The sequence below is a fragment of the Diaphorina citri genome, unplaced genomic scaffold, assembly GCF_000475195.1.
Source record: "Diaphorina citri unplaced genomic scaffold, Diaci psyllid genome assembly version 1.1 scaffold2330, whole genome shotgun sequence".
Taxonomy (NCBI): domain Eukaryota; kingdom Metazoa; phylum Arthropoda; class Insecta; order Hemiptera; family Psyllidae; genus Diaphorina; species Diaphorina citri.
This window is the reverse complement of record NW_007379754.1, coordinates 6,188-24,809: the sequence shown is the minus strand read 5'-3', so window position 1 is coordinate 24,809 and position 18,622 is coordinate 6,188. Positions and strand designations below refer to the sequence as shown.

The 18,622-nt window shown below is 39.6% G+C and overlaps 1 protein-coding gene and 1 non-coding gene across 2 annotated transcripts; both read right to left on the bottom strand.

The window, feature by feature from the left end:
• Positions 1 to 3: 3 nt before the first annotated feature.
• On the bottom strand, positions 4 to 17,809 carry LOC103518713 (kinesin-like protein unc-104). Its single transcript, XM_026830444.1, is given in 20 exon segments — positions 4 to 236; positions 572 to 723; positions 1,785 to 1,876; positions 1,992 to 2,082; positions 2,404 to 2,575; positions 3,218 to 3,349; positions 3,818 to 4,084; positions 4,087 to 4,163; positions 7,093 to 7,123; positions 7,746 to 7,877; positions 8,454 to 8,648; positions 9,766 to 9,956; positions 10,551 to 10,723; positions 11,171 to 11,314; positions 11,672 to 11,783; positions 12,475 to 12,603; positions 14,055 to 14,274; positions 14,861 to 14,939; positions 15,231 to 15,313; positions 17,688 to 17,809. Coding segments are annotated over 20 exon segments (2,805 nt in total). The 5' UTR covers positions 17,788 to 17,809.
• On the bottom strand, positions 13,356 to 13,474 carry LOC113471348. Its single transcript, XR_003394079.1, has one exon. It is a non-coding gene; the product is annotated as a 5S ribosomal RNA (ribosomal RNA).
• Positions 17,810 to 18,622: the final 813 nt, after the last annotated feature.

Here is an 18,622-nt window from a genome sequence, read left to right as displayed (position 1 = left end):
TCCTTAGTGTCTCATCTTGTCACTTGTTACTATGTACAATGTACATAGTAGATACCGTTCACACATTTTATACAATAGTGTCCGTACGACATCCTTCCATCGTATTTCGGGCACTTGTTCGTGTACAATGGTAAGTCGAATACGCCTCTGTATTCCCTGGTGAAGCAGGAATAAGCCTCTACACGGGAGTTCATCACTGTGCTCCACCACAGCCGGGACATATTCACCATTAGGGGCTAAAACGATAATTTATCAGAATAAGGATTTTTTAATTAAGTTAAGCATACTTAATTGCTTGTCACAAATCTCGTTCCCCAAATATTACACCTAGATGATAACCTCCAGATCCAAAGTTCAACGCGTTAATAGCGGCTGACCCGTAAAATAAACTTTTGATCAACATAGTTAATCGAACCTTTCTGCAAGGTTAGAAGGACTTGGGCCAAAATCTAAAGTCCCAAGAGCCGCAAACTCCTTTAGGCTGAAAAGTGAAAGCCAATTTCTTGGAAATTCAGAACTACTGCTTGAAATTTCAGAACTATTGAAATTTTGGAAATCAATTTTCACTCACCAAGTTCACAGATCTCAAACCACACCAGTATATCATACTTGGCAAACACTTGTGATGTACAAGGCGAGGGGAGAGCACCAAACTTGGTAGATCTGACTGGTTGACTGATGGGGATGGAGGGGGGCTGCATGCGCCGCGGTGGCTGACGTAAGCTGAAATGTTAAAAATAACGCTAGTGGTACAGTCAACTGGAGAATTCTTTCAGGAAATGGGTTCTTATCGGGTCCTCTAAAAGTTCAATCGAGCCTCAACTTTAATGACTCAATGTTCTTTATTTGTTTTCCTCCGTCGTATTCTTCACCTTTACCCGCTATACGTTGTTCTTTATTTATTATCGAGAGTTATTGCGGAATCAATAGATGAGGTAGAAGATATTTGGTTGAATAATCTTTACTGCCTATTGCATATTTAAAAGGGACATCCATTCACTCACTCATTCACACATAAATCGCTCTTTGTCCAGAATACCAACAACTTGAAAGCTGAAATTCGGTAGGAATATTCCTAAAATGTTCTAAATGTGCCATGAGAGAGGATTTTTCCGAAATCTAAACCGATCTCAAGTTATGATCAATATCCGATCTGACTGGTTGACTGATGGGGATGGAGGGGGGCTGCATGCGCCGCGGTGGCTGACGTAAGCTGAAATGTTAAAAATAACGCTAGTAGTACAGTCAACTGGAGAATTCTCTCAGGAAATGGGTTCTTATCGGGCCCTCTAAAATTTCAATCGAGCCTCAACTTTAATGAGTCAATGTTCTTTATTTGTTTTTTTCCTTCTTATTCTTCACCTTTTCCCGCTATACGTTGTTCTTTATTTATTATCGAGAGTCATAGGGGAATTAATAGATGAGGTAGAAGCGTAGAAGATATTTGGTCGAATAATCTTTACTGCCTATTGCATATTTAAAAGGGACATCCATTGAATCCATTCACTCACTCATTCACACATAAATCGCTCTTTCTCCAGAACCCCAGCTGAAATTCGCTGCTTTTCGCTGAATTGAAAGCTGAAATTCGGTAGGAATATTCCTAAAATGTTCTAAATGTGCCATGAGAATGGATTTTGCCGAAATCTAAACCGATCTCAAGCTCAAGTTATGATCAATATCTCGTGGCGAAGAACGAGCAACCTGTTAGTATAACTACTATGAAATCTTGGTCTGGTGTCTGCTAGTGCTAGTATATCATGAAGTCTCTGGTGTTGACTTACCAGTGGCCATCTAGTTTGGCATCATTGTGTAGGGGATGTTGCTGATAATGACCGAATACTTCAAATACAAGAATGTTCGCGGATTTGGCAATTATGTTCGCGGATTCGCGTCCCGAATCGACATTTTGGATATTTGGCAAGCCTACTGTTGGTGATTGTACCTCTACGATTGTAGGTTTACTGACGACGTTGTAAAAGGTGACTTACGTTTTGGATGTGGTAGAATCCAAGAGGAGTACCCTTGCCAGTATTCTTAACCGGTTCTGTACTGAATGCTTCATCATGTCGGTGTAGGAAACTGAGAACAAACACAAGACATAAAATATAAATAGTCATCAGACTCATTAGTTATTATTATTAAGACATCGCTAACTATGTTGAGGACATATTCTTCAAATGTTCTCTACGGATAGGAGATAGGCCAGGGTTGAATCCAGGATTTTGTCGAGGGGGGGGGAAGGGTGGATGCTCCAAAGGTGTGGTCTACAATAAAGGAGAAAATATGGTCCTGAGGCTGAATATGGTCCTGAGAAAGGCTACAACTATTGGGGGATTGAGGTGTAAGCTAGGGACTCATTATTATGATGGGCTCACAGGAATATCAATTGAAGTCACTTACTTGAACTGGCAGAATATGTCCGAGTATTCGGTGGATATTCCGACGGCTTGTAGCACGGTAATTCTGAACTGCAACTCAGTGCCGGGGCTGAGGTGTGGAGGAGGCTCCTCTTCCTTGACGTCAGAACAGATGGAACTATCACCTCGCCCGCTGTCACCATCACACTCCGAGTCTGAAATAATTTATTAACATTACAGTTATTATCCCATCAAATATCTTCTTCTTCGCCTTTTCCCATATTCAGATGGGGTCGGCCTTTGTCGTCGGCCTCTCAATCAGCTTTAGAGTGATCCCTTTGAGGCCAACTGGTTTTGGGTAAACAAAATTTTCCGAGTGGGATGCCCTTCGCACTCAATCTTCGCTATTGATATAGCGTGAGGAAATTTGGGCTAGTCTTCTCCCTGTTTATAGTCCCCTAGCTAGACGCTGATCTACTCTCTGTTTATAGTCCCTCAGCCAGACAGATTACCCCATCAAATATAAAATCAAATCCCAAATTATTTGTGTTTAAGCAGAGCTTTTTCACAACATTTGTGGATATCACAGCATTACTAAGTGCCTCATTTGCAATCAATTTCCGTATTTCAATATTTTTTTTACACTGGTAATGCCGCCACTGGTCGCTACTCGATTAAAGTAGCTACTCAATTGTCCTCACACGAGGTTGAGTGCACCCCGGACTCCAAGCAAAAAACCCAAAAAACTTCGACCCCGCCGGGAATCGAACTCGGGACCTCCGGCGCGCATTAGACAGGAGTAGAGAAGGCTGATTGTTTAAGGATGTTCGAAGCCTGTCAGAAACCGGGAGTCCTACCTTCAACTTTGTCTCCCTGATGTCCACTGTCTTCCACTGCTTTCTTGTTGTTTCTACCAGTCTGCTGATCATCGTCAAATATGATTCTTGCTGATTGCTTCACGGTTCCGGTCAAATCGGTAGATTCCTCGTCTGCAAATGGAATATGAGAAGGGGTTTGAGATTTCGTGCCTAAAGATCTGAGTATCTCATTATTCTCATTAAAAAATTACACCTAACACCCAATTTGACAAGATCTCAATAAGTCTTGAGCTTTCAAAAAAGGTACTATGATAAAGATTTCCTTGAATTATCAATTAAAAAATGTGCATTTAATTCTAAAGAAGCGTCTTATTAGAAAGGTCCTCGTGATTTAGTCGCGGTTTTCAGGATTTATTTGCGATTTTCATGTATGTAAAATTTTCCTCGTTTTTTGCTACTCGTAATTTAAAATTTTGTTGGTGGTACTTATTGGCGAACACATAAGCTTAACCCATCCTTTGGGCATTTGCCCCTACACCTGAATCTTAGAGTGGGCTTTTTGTGTGTCGAGTTAAGCTGGACTAATGAGAACTGGCACGGACACAAGCTCTCCTCTTAGGACCTGGGCACACAACTCACCTGTAACTATCTGCACGGCAATCTTCAAGTGTCCCTTCACATCTCCCTTCTCGTTCACGATGGCAACCTTCTGGATAAGTGGGATGGGGTACATCAGATTACTCAGATACACAAAGGCTCGGCCTACCAGGCGAAACCAGGGGAATCTATCGTAGAATGGATCCCCGCCCGTGAGGGATTCAATGTTGTAGTCGGGAGAAGTAGGGGACATTTCGGCCTCATTGTGGTACATTTCTCGCATCATCTCCAAACGTTGCCTGGGAGGGATTCAATGTTGTAGTCGGGGGAAGTAGGGGACATTTCGGCCTCATTGTGGTACATTTCTCGCATCATCTCCAAACGTTGCCTGAAACCAGACCCAATGAGAGGAGGGAGGTTAATAATGATGTAATTGAGGAAGAGTGGATAGGAACAGAAGTTCTGAAACAGAACCTATGTACCTTGTACGAGTATGTATATGAAAATAAAGGTAAACGAAGTAATATAATATGAACATTTCATTAAGCTTGAAGCAAGGAAAGCAAAATTACAAAACACAAAATTTTATCTATGTTTTGTAAAAGAAATGCTATAGAAAGAAAAGTAAAAATGAAATCATAATAAAGAAAGAAAAATATGAGAAATATTGGCAATCCATCAAAAATTGTCTAACTATGTATGTAGTTATATGTGTAAATTTGAAAGAAGTACTAACGTAAATTAATGCAATATGACTTTCTTGACATTGAAATGTGAAAATCACATTAATTATGTTTCCATGACATAATACAAACCGAAAAACGACAAAATGCCACAATGCAAAACCTTCAAGTTGTAAAAAAAAGTGCAAATAAATGTGCGTAAGTACATAACCGAGAAATATATCTACATATTAAAAAACAGTGATTCTGCGGAATAATAATAAAATTTATTGCAGGGCGTAAATAGTCACATCGCAAATTCAAAGAGACACATAATAATAATAAATGATGTAATTGAGGAAGAGTGGATAGGAACAGAAGTTCTGAAACAGAACCTATGTACCTTGTACGAGTATGTATATGAAAATAAAGGAAATAAAAAATAAATAAAGGTAAACGAAGTAATATAATATGAACATTTCATACAGCTTGAAGCAAGGAAAGCAAAATTACAAAGCACAAAATTTTATCTATGTTTTGTAAAAGAAATGCTATAGAAAGAAAAGTAAAAATGAAATCATAATATATGTAGAAAAAAAAATATGAGAAATATTGGCAATCCATCAAAAATTGTCTAACTATGTATGTAGTTATATGTGTAAATTTGAAAGAAGTACTAACGTAAATTAATGCAATATGACTTTCTTGACATTGAAATGTGAAAATCACATTAATTATGTTTCCATGACATACAAACCAAAAAACGACAAAATGCCACAATGCAAAATCTTCAAGTTGTAAAAAAAGTGCAAATGAAAGTGCGTACATAACCAAGAAATATACATACTAGAAAACAGTGATTCTGCGGAAGAAATAATAATAAAATTTATTGCAGGGCATAAATAGTCACATCGCAAATTCAAAGAGACACATAATAAAACCAAATGAAATAAAAGACACAGCTTTATTTCTGGAACACCTTCTGAGTTTTATCTATCAGCATTATCATGCCATAGATCACATCATTCTGGTGATTCCACAAGACGCAGAAGTTGACTCGTTTGTGCTCAATTATTTCCTTCCGATGCAGAAAACGAGCAGCTTCAAAAACACAAGATTCAGTTTGCCGCTCTTTGTAAATTCCAGGTAAAGTGAGATTAGACAAAAGTATCCCGATTCACTAGCCCCCTATTAGGGGAGGCCTCAGATACTTATCTGATTTTGTACTTAACTATTTACTTAGTATTTTAAGAGTTTATTGTCAATATTTTACTGTACAAATAAAGGCTATTACTATTACTACTATCCCGATTCAGGATTTAAAGTCAGGGCACACCAACCCAAGTTAAAATAGGGCCTACCCACAGTCTCCATCCCATCTAACTTGGTTCAGTAACTCAGTAAGCCACGACCTCAAAGTTAAAGCTACCAGTGCTTTGAAAGGTGTGTGGTTCAAATCAGACTACCATAAGCATTATATCCTGAGGCAGGTCACACCAGATTCATTGACAGAAGACAGTGCTATCAGAAGTGGAGGTTTCTAATTTGCTGACAAACAATGTTTCATACAAGAAAAATTATAATGGTAAATTTTCCAGTTAGATCCGGTAAAAAAAGTATTCAAATTCTGAAAACTTTGGAGTTTGAAAAATCTACAGCTTCAAAACGGACCTATACGTACATTCATATTTGGAGAAAAACCTCCAACTCTGGCAGCACTTATTATGAAGGGATTATGGTGTTTGACAGTGCTTTGAGAGTTAAGACATCAACTTTCCTCATAGATTATTATTTTTTCTTCAGTAAATAGGAAGGATGTGGTATCTACTGAAGGATGTCTCATATTGGCATGAGCATATATATGACATAAACACAATGTTTCATACAAGAAAAATTATAATGGTAAATTTTCCAGTTAGATCCGGTAAAAAAAGTATTCAAATTCTGAAAACTTTGGAATTTGAAAAATCTACAGCTTCACAACGGACCTACATTCATATTTGGAGAAAAAACCTCCAACTCTGGCAGCACTTATGAAGGGATTATGGTGTTTGACTCCCAGGGGGTGAGAGGTAAGGCCCGTTCCCACTTGCCATTTGGAAAAAAATCGTGTCGTGTGTAGTGGGGACACTTTCATTTAAATAACATTGTCTAGCATGCCTACAGGACATTTGGGAAAAAATCGGATGAAAATCACGACAGGTGGGATCGGGCCTGTAGGGTAGTAACAAAGTGTAAAGTCTGTAAAGAGTGAGTGAGTTATAAAAAAGAACTACTCCTTTTCAATAGACTACTCAATCGATGAGTCAACTTTAAAGAGACAACTCACTTTTCAACACTCCATAGGTGTAGGGTTAGGATCTGACTCATTGACTACAAAGTGAGTTTAAACCCCGTTTAAGTTTTAATCTTGGTTTAAGCAATCTGATTGGCTATTTATTATTATTTTTTTTTTTTGAAAAATCAACCAATCAGATTGCTTAATCCGAGATTTAAAGTTAAACTGAGTTTAAATTCACTTTGTGGACCTCGGCCTGAAAGGAGTAGTTCTTTTTATGACTCACTAATTATTTACACATATCTATAGGGTAGATAATGTAGGTATATTACACAGTGACGGGGTGGAAGTCATAAGATTCAAGCTAGATAGCTCACCTTAGTTTCTGCAGGGCCCAGTAGTGTGTCCCTTTTCCCATGTTCAGATGGGGTCGGCGTTTGTCGTCGGCTTCTCAATCAGCTTTAGAGTGATCGCTTTGAGGCCAACTGGTTTTGGGTAAACAAAATTTTCCGAGTGGGATGCCCTTCATACTCAACCTTCGCTATTGATATAGCATGGGCTAGTCTTCTCCCTGTTTATAGTCCCCTAGCTAGACGCTGATCTACTCTCTGTTTATAGTCCCTCAGCCAGACTCTGATCTACTCTTTGTTTATAGTCCCTCAGCCAGACAGATTACCCCATCAAATATAAAATCAAAAAAATCAAATCCCAAATTATTTGTGTTTAAGCAGAGCTTTTTCACAACATTTGTGGATATCACAGCATTACTAAGTGCCTCATTTGCAATCAATTTCCGTATTTCAATAATCTTTTTACACTGGTAATGCCGCCACTGGTCGCTACTCGATTAAAGTAGCTACTCAACTGTCCTCACACGAGGTTGAGTGCAGCCCGAACTCCAAGCACAGAGCCGAAAAAACTTCGACCCCACCGGGAATCGAACTCGGGACCTCCGGAGTGCATTAGACAGGAGTAGAGAAGGCTGATTGCTTAAGGATGTTCGAAGCCTGTCAGAAACCGGGAGTCCTACCTTCAACTTTGTCTCCCTGATGTCCACTGTCTTCCACTGCTTTCTTGTTGTTTCTACCAGTCTGCTGATCATCGTCAAATATGATTCTTGCTGATTGCTTCACGGTTCCGGTCAAATCGGTAGATTCCTCGTCTGCAAATAGAATATGAGAAGGGGATTGAGATTTCGTGCCTAAAGATCTGAGTATCTCATTATTCTCATTAGAAAATTACACCTAACACCCAATTTGACAAGATCTCAATAAGTCTTGAGCTTTCAAAAAAGGTACTATGATAAAGATTTCCTTGAATTATCAATTAAAAAATGTGCATTTAATTCTAAAGAAGTGGAATATCCGGATACCATTTCTTAGATTCAGCGATTTATTGGAATATACGGATACCATTTCTTAGATTCAGCGATTTATTGGAATATCCGGATACCATTTCTTAGATTCAGCGAATTATTGGAATATCCGGATACCATTTCTTAGCTTTAGCGATTTATTGGATTATCCGGATACCATTTCTTAGATTCAGCGATTTATTGGAATTCATTCTATTCTTCATGCATTCAAGGTGTTATTGCCTAGCGCCGCTGGATTTTTAAATCCCAAAATATTAAATTACTCTCTCCGTCCAATAGACAGCTTCATCTGTTTGCTTATCCTTCTAAGAGAGGACTGAAAAGTCTTTTTATAACTATTATTAAATTTTCATCTTACCTTGCGTTGTTGTTCAAACGCCTGATCAGCTTCGTTCTTCTCGCGTTTATATTGCTCCTCCAGATCTCGTAGCCGCTGTTGCATTTCTTGCTTCAAATCCACGCCCTGTTTTTCCAGCAGCTCTACCTGGGCAAAGTCCCAGTCCACGTTTTCGCCTGCGTTGGGAGTCTCTGCCATTTTGCTCATGATGAGCTCCGATGCTGAAACATAGAGGGCGATTTTGTTAGTCGAATTAAGAATTTCAGGGGAAATTTCTCCTGTGTCAAGCGTACATACATGCTTGTCATATGTAAATTGCGCTAAATTATACATATGATAAATGGTACGTACGTTATTGCAGCAGTGCAATTTATAGTGCTAGTTAAAAATGGACGCGGCACACAAGGAATCTAAAAAGAACTAAAAAGAAGAGAAGAAAAAGCAGATAATATGTATATTGTTAACTTGAACTTCATTTCAAATCTCGGAATGGACATTAGTATATCAAATAAGAGAATAAAGGCAAAATTGAGGGCAAGTATCCTGGAAGATATTTAGACTGCAGATTCTTCTTGACCATTCTCAGGTTATGAGATCATCCTCATTGAACCGTGGAACGTGGAGAATACCAACACCCGCTATTGTGTCCTCAACAACATTGACGTGAGCCGTGCTATGATCCAGCAACTCAATGAGAACAAAGTCACGCTCGTACGTCATGTACGAGTGTTTGACTATGGCACGTCAACTGACCACGTGACTAGGGTGGCATGGGTCAGGTTTGAGTCAGAAGACAGTATGCTATTCACGCTGAAATGTTCAGCAGTGTTTGTATTCCAGCCGGTCGGATTAGAGGAGCACTTATACTATGCGCTCAATGTGGCGAAGATTCTGGTTCAGCAAAAGATATTGATCAATTCTCACTATCAGACAAATGAGCCTGCTGTCTATGCAGCTGGGACTGGTACGAGATATGTTAATAGGTAAGTATCTACATTTGAGAGTTGTACTAGACATAAAACCGAATAGGTACAGAAGTAATAGGTCAGTTATGTTTGTACTACAAGATACCATTCGTTGTAGATAAGATCAGTAAAATCGGAAAATATGTAATTACTGGTATTTTATGTACATGGATATAAATACTGTCAAACAGAAGCCCGATATGTACAATTATAAACCCACTTACTTACAAAAGCAAACAAAAGCCTACTCTTTATTGACAAACTGCAAACAAAGGGTGTCTTGCCAATCTCGTCTATAAAACCCATTGTAAGAGGTCGAAGTATCTTCAATAGTATAAGTACAACCTTGTTATTCTTCTCCATGAACGAACACTAAGTGTTATGTTAGTAAAAAGCATAAATGGGTACAGTATGGTTCACTCACCTTCTTGCACTTCAATGCCTTCTTGTTTGAGAAGATCGCGTAGTCTTTGAATTTCTTCCTTCAGTTCTCGGATGAGTTTAGCATTGGCATCTTCATTGACAATAGCTTTGCATACGATCTGCTTGGCTCGGTCCGCATATCTGTAGGTAAATAAAATATAATAGAATAGAATATACCTTGTTTATCCTGCTGGGGTAGGACTGAAAAGTCCCTTTGCCCCCGCAGTCTAACCAAGGTCTTATCTTATATATTTTGACATATTATAGGGATTAGGGGGACAAAATGTTGAATTTTAGGAATCTGGTATCTTTTGTCAAGAGAATTTCCTGACGGGATGGATATAACTAGCTAGTAGCAAGTCACCCATCCAGGCATAAACCACGCTCAACTGTGTTTAATGTGGGCTATCAACATACCTATCCTTCGTATGGCGACCTATTCCAGTCCAGTATTTAATATATCATAGTTTGAGGCAGTCCCTTTACAGCTTTACACATATCGCATATCTATCGGAATAATGTAAAGGAGAAGTTACGTTATTCCATTAGATATGTAATATGGTCTAAAGACAGCGAGAAGTGGACACCCTACCTGAGAGTAGACAGCGTTTCATCATAGTTGATATCAGCAGGGCTGATGGCCGCTATCATTGCTGTCTTGGAATTAAGGAGAAGTTACGTTATTCCATTAGATATGTAATATGGTCTAAAGACAGCGAGAAGTGGACACCCTACCTGAGAGTAGACAGCGTTTCGTCATAGTTGATATCAGCAGGGCTGATGGCCGCTATCATTGCTGTCTTGGAATTGCCGCCCAAGTTTTCTCTCAGGAGCCAAGTCAGCACGGAATCTCTGTACGGGATGAAGTCAGCTTTCTTCTTCTTTTTGGCCACATGCTGCACCGCGGACTGAAAACAAAGGAAATCAACATTATATTGGCAAAAAGGAAGAGTGAAGATGTATCAGCAATTTCTTCTAGAATTTATTGCTGAAGACATATTATATTAGCAATTTATTCTAATATTCACATCAGTGATTTAATATCAGTCGTGTTTTCCAGATATGTATGATGCATGGGACAAAATAATATAATTTTGAAAGTGGGTATACATAAATGACACATAATATTATGTCAAATAGATTTCAAGTCAAATAGATGACATAATATGTCAAATAGATATCTCGATTCTCGATTAAAATTGAATATTTTGATGCAATAAGGATTATGTATGTATGAGCATTGAGCAACTTGGTCTACTCAATAGCTCAATAATCTAAAACTAGTCATTATGGAGGGCAAGGATTTTCTTCTTCTTATGGAGAAGGACAAGGATAACATATAGAAATAGACTTACAATTTCCGCAAGTGCTGATATAACTTTGCCCAGGGTTGTCAAACTCTTGTTGATGTTGGCGCCTTCTTTAAGTCGAGTGCCTTTGGCTCCAGTTGAGTCTGCTCTTTCTGAACCCGCCAAATCCACCAGGGAAATCTTGCTCACCTGAGAAAAACAAAACATTAATTTTACGATACCTCTAGCGCAGCTATAGTACATTTCTAGGAATCTTTAGAGAGGAACATTTAATTACGTTCTACGACTTCCGTATTTAACATAATTATTCCCGTTATTTTATTTTAAGCTTTTTTTTAAATAATAATTTTCTTAGAACGACCAGAAAATTTATAGTCTCAGACTATAAATTTCCACTCAGGCTTTCTCGGGATATAGTTCAAAACTGGATGTAGCTGAATATTAGGTATACTTTTGCTTCATCCCAGATCAACCGCAATACCGAAGTAATGACACTAAGCCCATCCTTAAGGATAGAGAATCAAACCCTCAACTTGTTGCACTGACCTTTTCAGTGGTAAGATCTGTCATATCATCCACGGCCTGTTGAGTGAAGAAGATGGTGAAAACAGCATGAGACCGACTTGACGTTTCGTTCATGTTGGTAGCAGCCACCGTTCTGAAAAATACCGTTAAACATACTCCTTTGATTAAATAGTAGTGCTTGTTTCTACTACTCGCATAAGACAAAGTCCCTTTACTCCAGCAGTAGGCTACTATCTACTATTTTTGAGGTCAAATTCTCACATTATGGTGAGGATAAAATTCCATAAGGCGCGTCGCCCTCCTGTTTACCAGACAAAGGCTTGGCCACCAACTGTTTCAGGACTTGTTCTTCATGTTGGTAGCAGCCACCGTTCTGAAAAATACCGTTAAACATACTCCTTTGATTAAATAGTAGTGCTTGTTTCTACTACTCGCATAGGACAAAGTCCCTTTACTCCAGCAGTAGGCTACTACTATTTTTGAGGTCAAATTCTCACATTATGGTGAGTATAAAATTCCATACGGCGCGTCGCCCTCCTGTTTACCAGACAAAGGGTTGGCCACCAACTGTTTCACGACTTGTTCTACTATGTATTAGAACAGGCCCTGTTCTACAATGTTCAACTATGTTCTACTACAGGGTCCGCCAACGGATTAGTATGTTTTTCAAATGGGTAGTACTCGGCGTCTGGGCCCCTCAGAGTGGTGGGGTTGGAACAAGCCCTGTTCTACAATGTTCAACTGTTTCACGCTTACGTTATTTAAGGGATAAGGATCAAAGGTACACACTATTTTGCTTTCCCTTTATTTTGTTTTCCACTCACCTGGCTTTGTTTCCCTCATCAATAAGATCGTGAATATCCCGGTAGCAAGTGACCGCAAGCTTACTAAGATCTTCCACATAAGGTCCTAGTAGAGGATGTTCTCTCACTCTGAGGTTGCTATTTTTCCATCTGGACCTAGCGTCCGAGGAAAATGAGAAAAGAAAGAAACAAGGAAACGGACAAAATGAAAAATTGCTACTAATATTCGGGGCACAATATACAAGAACTGAATCCGATGATAGGATGAATTTTAATCTCAAAATGTGGCCCCAGTCATTAACGAAGGCATTTAAAACTGCCGACTAATTCATTAGCAGATCCTTTCTTCTTTTACATTGTTTTAAAAAAAAAAAAAAAAAAAAACGCTGTTTTGCGCAATCGACCAATTTACTATTCGTATTGTTGAATCGCCTCAAAGAGAGAAAAAAAGAATGCTGTCCAAAAGGTGAAATGCTATAGAAGTTGTAAAAACAGTGCCTTTACTCCAGCGGTAGGCTACTATTATTATTGTGGTCATTTACTCTAACAATGTTGAGGATAAAATTCCATACCCCGGCTGGGATTGAACCCACACCCTCCTGATTACCAAGCGGTACTTACGTCATGAGAATAGTAGGAATAGTCAAAATTGAAGTTCTTATGCGTGTCCTTGGATTCTGGAGGGAGCTTTGGATTTATGATGACTGAAACCAGACAAAATATCGATTATACTATTATTGGTCACTTATCTACCAAATGGTCTACCTGTATCGCCTGATGAGGGTTTATTAAAATAAAATAAATAATAACAAACCAAATTTATTCTTTTACTAAAAGAAAATAAATAATAATGATCAAATAATAAGAAACCAAATTAATGTTAAAAATATATAAAAATGTAACGTCAACGTTACGTGGTGTTCCCAAGCGGTCACCCATCCAAGTACTATCCACGCTCAACGTTGCTTAACTTCAGTGATCGGACGAGAACTGGTGTATTCAACGTGATATGAACGTTGGCGAGGAACGAAGGAAACAAATGGAGATATAAACAAGTCTTGTACTCGCGTGTGATGCTTCAGTATGACCTGCAGCGACCTCTATACTGCTCCCGCGATACTAGTCCTCTATTACTTTCCCTAGTGCACGATAGTATTGACCCGTCCAAGTGCTATCCATGCTCACCGATGCTTAATTTTATTGGACTTTTTAGTCCAATAACTAGACTCATCCTAATGTAGCTTCCCTTGTAAGCGCTAGGTCACGAGTTCAATTCCCGCTCGGGCCAATCCCATACAGATAAAGTTCGTTCTCGGCTGGCTTTATCCTATCCTGCCTTTCTTATTTCTATGATTTCGAGACGATAAGACCTCCGTTCTTATAGTTTCCTCTATCGAACTTCTTTTTTAAAGTCTCTTACTAGCAGATGCTATGTAGATCCCATACAGATAAAGTTCGTTCTCGGCTGGCTTTATCCTATCCTGCCTTTCTTATTTCTATGATTTCGAGACGATAAGACCTCCGTCCTTATAGTTTCCTCTATCGAACTTCTTTTTTAAAGTCTCTTGCTAGCAGATGCTATGTATAAACTATAAACCAACTGTTCGAAAAAGTTTGGATTTGTTCTCCCTCATAAATGAAGTGTACTTACCTCCACGGAGTACTTGAGTTTGTCATTGGTCGTGTCCTTGATTCTCTTGAAGAGGTCCTGACATATCATGGGTATGATGCCTTCCTCTCCTTCCACCTCCTGTCTCCCCATCATAGTGTAGGACTTTCCTGCCCCTGTCTGACCATAGGCGAATATACACACGTTGTAACCTAGGGGAGATGACAAACAAATGATAAAATTATTGGCCTGGACCATGAGAGTTTGAACTTTTAACCACTCTGACTGGCTAAAACGTTCGAAATCACCTATTAGATTGATTTACCCCCGGAGCCACAAAGTGAGTTTTTTGGGATGGATATAACTAGCTAGTAGCAAGTCACCCATCCAGGCATAAACCACGCTCAACTGTGTTTAATGTGGGCTATCAACATACCTAGCCTTCGTATGGCGACCTATTCGTTTGAATAGGTTATAGACAATTCCAGTCCAGTATTTAATATATCATAGTTTGAGACAGTCCCTTTACAGCTTTACACATATCGCACAAATTAAAAAAAAAAAAAATGAAAAAAAAAAAAAATAAATAAAAAAAAAAAATAGCCGATCAGATTACTTAATCTGAGAGTTAAACTTAAACCGAGTTTAAACTAACTTTGTGGCCCTGGACTTTAAGTTTACATTCACAATGTGGTTTTGGAAAATAAGCAAACCAAAAACCAATAACATAATGTTCCGGGACCCACTAAACACTAAAGAAGAAGGGGGTTATAAATAATTAACTGAGGGTTTACTTACCTTCGAAAGCATGCTCCAGCATTTCTTCTCCAATGTCACTATACACCATAGCCTGAGTGGCAAAGTTGCTTGCTGATGGCTGCAATCAGAAGCACATGAGAAGTTCATAGAATCAGAATGAAGATCAGCATATTTTCTTTACAATCCAAAGTTAAAAAAAAAACACTGTTTTGCGCAATCGACCAATTTACTGTTCGTAATGTTGAATCGCCTCAAAAAAAAAAATGCTGTCCAAAAGGTGAAATGCTATAGACTATAGAAGTTGTAAAAACAGTGCCTTTACTCCAGCGGTAGGCTACTATTATTATTGTGGTCATTTACACTAACAATATTGAGGATAAAACCCTCCTGATTACCAAACGATACTTACGTCATGAGAATAGTAGGAATAGTCAAAGTTGAAGTTCTTGTGCGTGTCCTTGGATTCAGGAGGGAGCTTTGGATTTATGATGACTGAAACCAGACAAAATATCGATTATACTCCTATTGGTCACTTTTCTACCAAATGGTCTACCTGTATCGCCTGATGAGGTACACACTACGGAATGGGTATGCTACGATACAGACCCAGAAAATCCAATGTAGCAGATGTTTCGTCTGTACCGCCTCTTTAGAGACACAGTAAGTGATGGGGATTGGGCATGCTAAGATACAGACTCGGAAAGTCCATGTTTTATCACCACGAAATAAAAAAGAAACATTCATCTTTTTTCAAAGTTCATCTAATATCTAATCAAACAGTTTCTACTTCAGATTGTACTGATAGAAATTATAAAGAACTTCTTTCAAGAGGAGGCTTGACGACAGATAGATCGAAAAGGAGAGATGTAAGAGGGAGAGGAGATGATGAAAAAGGATGAGGAAGACAGCAAAAAAGTGAAAAAAAGAGGAAAGAAGCAGAGACACTAGTGCTTGTTGAATTAAACATGAGCATCCTACGTCTTCTCTTTCTCTCACTTCCCTTTTTCCATCCTCATTTTCCATCTATCCCAGAGAATTTTCTATACAAGTTTCTCTCACTTTTTTTTAGAAACTTACAGGAATAAATTTAAGCTCTTTTCTAAACTTTATAGCTATAGGTACATAGATTACATGAGAATATGAAGGAGAAGGAATACATAGAACATTCTACATTAGTTTTCTTCTCAAGACATTGAAAATTTCACATATTTAACGTCCTTGCTGTGTGCAGGGCCGTATTTAAGGGGAGGGGGGCCGCCCCTCCCTCAGGTTTCATTTTTGCTCCTTTACTGTGAGACGGACTTCGAAAATCTGGAGCATCAACCGCCCCAACTCCCTTCCGGTACATAAAAATTGGGACTGTTGCTCTCCCCCACCCCCTCAGTAAAATCCTGGATACGGCCCTGGCTGTGTGCCTCTCTCTCTCTCCCTTCTTTCTTTCTGTGCCTCCTTTGTTCAAATTATTAAGGTGGTGACACGTTGACTATCGCAATAAATAACAGAGGAAGGAAAATTGATCGATTGTCTTTTACGATGAAGCTAGTTTCATGTCCTCGAATTTAAATGGAAATTCAATTTGACTTGAAAAGTATCAAAACAAAGTCACGTATGAGTTTTTTTCTTTGCTGAAAAAAAGCTTGCCTTCGAAACGACAAAAAGGCGCCAGGCCCTTTACCCCCCCCCTCTCTTCCTCCCTCCCTCTCTCTCTCTCTCTTTCGCACGAAACCCTCTGTTGTTCTCTCTCATTCATATCATGGTAGCATACTGGTCGAGCATTTGCCTAACCACTGGCTTCGGGTACTTAGGGCCCCCAAAATGTAGTAATATACTAGAGAGGGGGGGGAGGAGAGAGAAAGCGAGACAGAGAGAAGGAGGAAAAAGATAACGGGAGAGAGAAGGGAAGAAGGAGAAAGAGAGGGGGAGGGAGAGAGAGGGAAGGGAAGAGTGAGAAAAAGAGAGGGGGGAGAGAGAGAGAGAGCAAGAATGAGAAGAGAGCAGAAGAGGAAGGGATGCTCACTTCCTTGCGGGGGGGGGGGGCTTTGGAGTACTTAGGGCCCCCAAAATGTAGTAACATACTAGAGAGGGGGAGGGAGGGGAGGAGAGAAAGCGAGACAGAGAGAAGGAGGAAAAAAGATAACAGGAGAGAGAAGGGAAGAAGGAGAAAGAGAGGGGGAGGGAGAGAGAGGGAAGGGAAGAGTGAGAGAAAAAGAGGGGAGAGAGAGAGAGCGAGAATAATAAGAGAGCAGAAGAGGAAGGGATGCTCTCTTCCTTCCTTCTCTCTTTCAAAAAAAAAAGAGGGAGGGATAGAGAGAGAGAGAGGGAGGAAGAAGAGAACAAGAGAAGAAGGGGAAGGAAAGGGAGGGAGAGAGAGGCATAAGAAGGGGGAAGGGAAGCTTTCTCTTCCTTCTTCCTTCTCCTTAAAAAAAAGAAAATTATAATAATAATATAATAATAATAGGGAAGGTAACTCTCTTCCTCCCTCCATCTCTCTCTCTCTCTTTCGCACGAAACCCTCTGTTGTTCTCTCTCATTCATATCATGGTAGCATACTGGTCGAGCATTTGCCTAACCACTGGCTTCGGGTACTTAGGGCCCCAAAATGTAGTAATATACTAGAGAGGGGGAGGGAGGGGAGGAGAGAGAGGGAGGAAGAAGAGAACAAGAGAAGAAGGGGAAGGAAAGGGAGGGAGAGAGAGGCATAAGAAGGGCGAAGGGAAGCTATGTGGTCAAAATCTCAAATAAATGAGGATAAAATTCCATGCCTCGGCTGGGATCGAACCCACGCCCTCCTGTTTACCAGGCAAGCGTTTACCAAAATTGAAGGGAAGAGAAGGAGAAGGAGGTTGAGAAAGAGGGAAAGACGTACCTGTAGTGTTTCCTGTCATCTCGATGATGGATTTGCAGTCCCGGGAGATCTCCCTGTTGTTGAAGGGACGCACCCGTACCGCGACCTTCACCGAAGACATGGTTCAGGGTTCGAGTCCTGCTGAAACAAGAAAAAAAAAATACCAAAATTTATAGTAGATAATTAGGTAGTCAATAAATGAATCGGTCATTTCCCAAGGCCAACCACTCACTATCAGGTAGACCTGACAGGTACACCTGTTCAGGTCCGCCTGACAGGTACACCTGATTAGGTCCGCCTATCAGTTCAACCTGATTAGCACACAAAATATCAGGCAGACCTGACAGGCGGACCTGATCAGGTGTACCTCTCAGGTCTACCTGATAGTAAGCGGCTGGCCTAACTGTCGTAAAACTTTCTAATTGACGTCAAACCCATGAAATAAAATTCCATTTGGAAAGACCGATTCTTGAAGGAAAGAGAGAAAGAACTTTCAAGATGTTAAGGAAAATGACCCAGGGAACCATGTTGGAAATGATCAGTATTTTTCTGGCGCACACTGTATAGGTGTATAGTCAGATATCCTGGAGTTCCTGGACTCAAATGAGAAATATTCCATTCCATTTACCTATCTTACCGCCTAACTGTCGTAAAACTTTCTAATTGACGTCAAACCCATGAAATAAAATTCCATTTGGAAAGACCGATTCTTGAAGGAAAGAGAGAGAAAGAACTTTCAAGATGTTGGTGTTTTAGGAAAATGACGCAGGGAACCATGTTGGAAATGATGCTGAGATCTACCTACCCTGAGCCGTTGTCAGTGTTTTTCTGGCGCACACTGTATAGTCAGATATCCTGGAGTTCCTGGACTCAAATGAGAACCTATCCTAAAATTCCATTAATATTTACTCTTGATGTTATCTTAACCCAACAGTCCCAACACCTATCTTAGGTAC